Source organism: Jaculus jaculus, chromosome 6 (genome assembly GCF_020740685.1).
Source record: "Jaculus jaculus isolate mJacJac1 chromosome 6, mJacJac1.mat.Y.cur, whole genome shotgun sequence".
In the NCBI taxonomy this organism is placed as follows: domain Eukaryota; kingdom Metazoa; phylum Chordata; class Mammalia; order Rodentia; family Dipodidae; genus Jaculus; species Jaculus jaculus.
This window is the reverse complement of record NC_059107.1, coordinates 53,591,561-53,597,664: the sequence shown is the minus strand read 5'-3', so window position 1 is coordinate 53,597,664 and position 6,104 is coordinate 53,591,561. Positions and strand designations below refer to the sequence as shown.

At 41.0% G+C, this 6,104-nt stretch overlaps 1 protein-coding gene across 1 annotated transcript; it reads left to right on the top strand.

The window, feature by feature from the left end:
- Positions 1-1,156: 1,156 nt before the first annotated feature.
- On the top strand, positions 1,157-4,102 carry LOC101599767 (regenerating islet-derived protein 3-gamma-like). Its single transcript, XM_004660543.2, has 5 exons — positions 1,157-1,232; positions 1,794-1,912; positions 2,107-2,244; positions 3,437-3,563; positions 3,824-4,102. The coding sequence occupies exons 1-5, from the start codon at positions 1,157-1,159 to the stop codon at positions 3,889-3,891; spliced, it is 528 nt and encodes a 175-aa protein (XP_004660600.1). The 3' UTR covers positions 3,892-4,102.
- The last annotated feature ends 2,002 nt before the right edge of the window (positions 4,103-6,104 follow it).

Below are 6,104 nucleotides of genomic sequence, written 5' to 3'. Positions count from 1 at the left end.
TTGAAGCACTTGTCTGTAAAGCCTAAGGACCCAGGTTTGATTCTCCAGTGTCCACACAAGCCAGATGCAGAAGGTGGTGTGTTCATTTGGAGTTCGTTAGTAGTGACTTGAGTCCCTTGTGCATCCATATGATTTCTCTCCACCTCTTCTCTTTGCCTCTATTTTTCTCTCAAATAAGTAAGCAAATAAAAATTTAAGGAAGGCAAGAGAGATGCCTCAGCAGTAAAGGCACTTGCCTGCAATGTCTAACAACAAAGGGTCAATTCTCTAGTACTCATATAAAGCCAGATGCCCAAAGTGGTACATGCATTTGGAGTTTGTTTGCAGTGGTTATAGAGGCTTTGGCTCACCCATTCCCCCCTTACTCCTTGTAAACAAATAAATAAAGTATTTTTAAAATGTAAGGAATATATATAGAATTATACACATATGCATTCAGAAAGTAGTTTTACCAGATTGGTCAAAAGCTGACTACTAATAATTATCCATAATTTATATTCATAATTTCCAAAATAATGAACACTTTCATTTCTTTGACAACACTGCTGCAATTCTCTGAAGCTATCCAGAATAGGAGATCTGTGGGAAAAATTTAAACTTCACTGATTCATGAGGAAAGAGTTGACCTGCTAATTGCAAAGATGTGACATATGTGTTAATTCCCAGTCACTGCCAGGAAAAGTTTTGAACTCTTGCTGGGAATTTCATAAATCCAATGCCAAGCTCCCCACTAATCTTGATCTGGACAGGCATAGTTTTTCATTTCAAAGCCCCTCCCTCAGGCTGGCTTATAAAACCTGAGTTCTTTCTGTCCTCACCATTCATCCCAGAGATCTACAACACAGGTAAGGGAGAGTTAAAAGAATATCTCTTCCCCAGCAAAGTTTCATTTCTCACATTGCAGGAGGAGATGTTGTTGTGTCTTTTTCTGACAGACATAGAGCTCTGAGAGTCAGAAAGGGCTGCCCTGAATGCTCACAGGGGACCAGATGACATAGATTCCTATTATATTCAGATCTGCAGAGGAGTAGGTTGGTAGCAAGATAATGTATCTTAAGGATAGATAGAGAAGGGAAGATGCGGTGGTCTCTCCACATATCATCCTTCTGACCACACTGATTTCAGTGACGCTGACTTTTCCTCACTCACAGAGAGGATGATGCCTCCCATGACCCTCTACAACATGTCCTGGATCCTGTTCTCCTGCCTAATGCTCCTGTCTCAGGTGCAAGGTGAGCTTTCTCTGCTTATATTCTTGGGTTTTCTGTGAGTGCTTGGAAGAAATAAATGGAGGTGACTCCTGAATACTACGTGTACCAATAGTGAGGAGGTTTTCACAGTGTCACCAGCCATTCCCGTACTATATGGCTTTCCTCAAGGCCACTGATGATGGGATGCCCCACAGTGCTCCAGTATTAATGCAATTAAAAGGTCTCTCAGTTTGGGACAGAGTTCTAATGTATGTAGGCAGTCTGAAGAAGGGACACGTGAGGGTCATCAGTGAAATATAAAGGAGGAGAAATATGGAAGAACCATTAAATAACGAGATAGCCCAGATGAGGAGTCAAAAGTGCAGAATCAAGAGGAAGCATAACATGAAAACTGATGGTCTGCTCCTATCTAGTGAAAAAGTCCACAAGTTGATGAAAGCATGTTGAAAAGTGAGAACTAGTCAGGATTTAGCACTTGTTCTGGAAAGCCAAGGCTCAAATTATTGAAGTTGACTTCACAATTCAGCACTTACTCATTTACATGCATTCTCTATCTCTCTTTTCTATTACTTTCCATGCCAGGTCAAGGTTCCAAGGAGGACCTGCAATCACCTCGCATCAGCTGCCCCAAAGGCTCACAGGCCTATGCATCCCACTGCTATGCCTTGTTTAGGACAGAAAAATCTTGGTTTGATGCAGATGTGAGTGCTAATGGGTGGGACTGTAAGGAATGATTGGAAGCACTTATGGGGCTCACAGAAGAGCTGCTCAAATTTTCATGGTTCCATGGAAATCAGAATGTCTCCCCCATCTTTCACACAATCCTCCTTCTTACCTTCTGGTGCCCTGCCATTCTTCAGTGAGGGTCTCAGTATTCCTGTCCTTTTTCTCACAGCGGGCCTGCCAGAAGCGGCCCTCAGGACACCTGGTGTCTGTGCTCAGTGAAGCTGAGGGTGCCTTTGTGTCGTCCCTGGTGAAGAGCATGGTGAACAACTACGAATATGTCTGGATGGGCCTCCACGATTCCACAATGGTGAGACATTTATCATCTCTGTCACCTCTCTACTGGCCATTGTCTTCTTTAAAAAAAAAAAAAAAATTATTAGTTTTCTATTCAGCAAATACAGGCAGTGTGGTACCATTATTAGGCTCATCCGTGACCTACCCCCTCCCCAGTGGCCCCTCCTCGTTGATGTATATGGGTCCTGCATTGTGGAGTTAGCCCACAATTATTGGTGTGATGTCTCTGCATATTATGACCTAACATGTGGCTCTGACATACTTTCCGTTCCCACTTCCGCAAAACTTCCCTGAGCTATGTTGGGTTCATTTTTGGTCTGCTTCAGTGATGAGGTGTTGGGGGACTCTGAGGCTCTGGCTCTCAGATTTGGCAGGAGATGATTTTTCTCTGTGTTGGTCACCTTCCCCCTTGTGCTGGTATCTGGTTCATCAGGAAAACAGCACCTTTGCTTGTTTTCCAATTTTCCTTAGTTTTAGTTGGGGCCTTTTTGAGGCATGATGGGGTGGCTCTCTCCTTAGGATCTGCATCTATCTGCAAAAGAGAAGCAGGTTCTCCACGGAGAGTAAGTTAGCACCAGGACAAATGAGATAACCCTTACTTTTTTTTTAATACAGAGTTTAAATAGGCCATTGTCTTCTAAGCATACTCTCTTTTCCTACACTGGAAGAAACCCAAGGTGACATACAGCTCAGATAGAGACTAACATTTGGGAAAAAGGACTCCTAAGACAAGTTGAGGAACTTAACTCTGTATATGTCTCTAGTTGTCAGAATGCATTTGTTTGCCTGTCATCAAATTTTCTGTTCTTTCTAAATGAGGTGTTACAAATGTCTTCTATGAGATTCATTTAATCTGCCTCTATGACTCTCATCCAATCCCCAATAAATAGATCCACATCTGATCTTTATAAAATAGAAATGGTATTTGGAGTCTAGTGTAATTTTCAAGTGCACATCCTGTTACGTTCAACAAGGAACCTATTACTTTATTTGGATCTCAAGGGCTTGTGATTGGTTATAGACTGGAATTTGGTAATAGTGGAGTGATGGTATGGCTAACTTTCAAGCATAGATAGCTCACAGAAACATTAACAAAACTAATTCTATGAAGCTGGGTGAGCAGGTAATATTTTCATGCAAAGGGGCCCTGTCATGCAATCAGACCTTCAATGGTTGTTCTATTCTGATGGCTGCATCCTCTGTAGGGCCAAGAAACTGATGAGGGTGGCTGGCAGTGGAGCAATGATGATGTGTTGAACTACTTTAACTGGGATAAGGATCCTTGCTCTGCCTCACAGCATGGTTACTGTGGGACATTGACAAGAAATTCAGGTAAGGAGCATAAAAAATTCTCCTGCCCAATCTTTACCACTTCTCTCCTTCAAGACTGAGCCTTGTATTCTTGGTTTCCCCCTAGCCAGGCTATGTAAGAAGGATTTATTTTCTCTTATCTTCTCCCATGTCTACTTCTCAGGGACTAGCGCTCTTTTGTAGATGAGTCAGAAAGTTCAAATTCTTGATTGAAATTGTAGATACTTAATGAATTCCTTAGATCTGCTTGCAACATTCATTTTAATTTTCTGTGTCTGTAGGATTTCGGAAGTGGACAAACTATAACTGTGACTTGAAGTTGCCCTATGTTTGTAAGTTCAAGAACTAGACTGGAGATCCTCCAGCTCAAGCTCAGTGTGTAGCTCATCAGAGTCCAGATTCCAAGTGTGAAAATTCCTCCAGCAAGGGTGATGTTTCCTCAGAACAGTCACCTCACCCCTGTTTTTGGTCTTATTTTTATCTTGCCCACTCTATTTGGACCCTTCTAAGAATGTTATGACTTTAGGACTCACATAGCACTAATAAAACAGTAATTTCTACTTGTATGCTTTTTTTGGTCTGTTCATGTAGTAATTACACCTTACTTTGTGTATCTGACTTATGTGTGAACTGCAGTATCAAACCAAGACTTGCAGGGTTTGCAAACAAGTACCTTTAACTGCTGAGCCAACTCTCCATCCCCAGAGTAAATTCTTTAAATTTTTCATTTTTTATACTTAACAGCCTCCATGATTGCAAATAACATCCCATGGTAATTCCCTCCCACCCCCCCCCACTTTCCCCTTTGAAACTCCATTCTCCATAATAGTCCCTCCCCCTCTCAACCAGTCTGTCTTTTATTTTGATGTCATCATCTTTTCCTCCTATTATGATGGTCTTGTATAGGTAGTGCCAGGCACTGTAAGGTCATGGATATACAAGTCATTTTGTGTCTGGAGGAGTACATTATAAGGATTCCTACCCTTCCTTTGGCTCTTAAATTCTTTCCACAACCTCTTCCACAATGGACCCTGAGCCATGGAAGGTTTGATAGAGGTATTGCAATGCTGAGCATGCCTCTGTCACTTCTCAGCACTGTGGTGTCTTCTGAGTCACTGCCATCTGAAAAGAGAAAGTTTTCTAACAAAAAAGTGAGAGTAGCATCAATATATGGGTATGAACATTAAGAGAAGTACTTATTGAGAAGTTTGATGAGCACAGTATATACATTTAGCCAGACAGCAGTAGACATTACACCCCTAGGGCTCATGACTAATACTGTTGTAGGTTTTCAGTATCAGGGATGTATTCTCTCCCATGGAGTGGGCCTCCAGTCAAATTACAGGGAAGATGGTTTCACCCATGACAGACATGCCACTATTGCACCCTTTGGCTCATTTGGCCCAGTAGGCCCAATGCAGTGTCCTTTGTGGAGTATGTTCAATGGTGATTTCTCTCTCTCCCATTAAGCTGACTGCAGTGTGGCTTTTTCCAGCTTTCTGTAAGCTGGTCTACATGGAAGAGGTTTTCAGCTCTGCTCCAGCTGAATTTCTGAGTGACTCTGCAGCTCAAGAATGCAGTCTTCCACAGTAGGGTCTTACCATCTATTCCTGGTAGGAAACCAAGGGCCTCAATAATGACCTGTAATGTCTTGGGAGCATCAGGGACCTCCCTGGCCAACAACTCACTTCAAGGTATCCTATCCCTGGCACTGAAAATTTTCTAGTAACAATCTATGGCTCCTGGGTGTTCCATTGTCCAAAAAAGTAGGTTCGCGTATGATTTATTTATATCCTCTTAGTATAATCCTTTCCAGATAACACTTACTGTATGCCATCTGTCATAAAACTAGTTTTAATCAAATACGTATGATTGCAAAGTAAAGGAATAGAGAAATGTTATTCAGAGAAACATTAATCATAAAACAACTGAGGTAGCCATGTAAATTTTTATAATGCAGATTTAGAAACCAGATCATTATGAGGTATCAAGAAGGCCATTAGAGAATGGGAAAAGTATGGAATTGTTCAAGGTAACATTTTATAAGTATTCTCATCAACTATGAACTTCAAATCCATCAGCCAATCACTTATAGAAGTTCAATGAACATGGACATGACCACTCTTGTACAGATAAAATTTTGCTTATCATGGGGCTGCTCCTGAAAAGAAAAATGCATTAGTAAGTTCATAATATAATGAGTCAATTTTTTTAATTTTATCTAACCTATGAAATATCTTCATCAGCACACAGCACATCAGAGTATTAGATGTTGTCATCATCATTGTATGTCTGACTGGGGATGATAGCTTGATGCCATTGTCCAAGATTATTAGGGTATGACAGTATTTCTTACTTACCTATTAAATATTAACATTCAAGATCCAGTACATATTTAGTATATGAATATTGAGTTTATACCCATATAAAATAAAATAAAAACCTTAAACATCACAATTCTCATTTGGGGTGCATTTGTAACTAGAGACTTAACATCCTTCCCCCCCCCTCCTTTTAGTAGCTTGCTCTCTAGGAAACTGGAGAAAGAAAGGCAATGCAAGT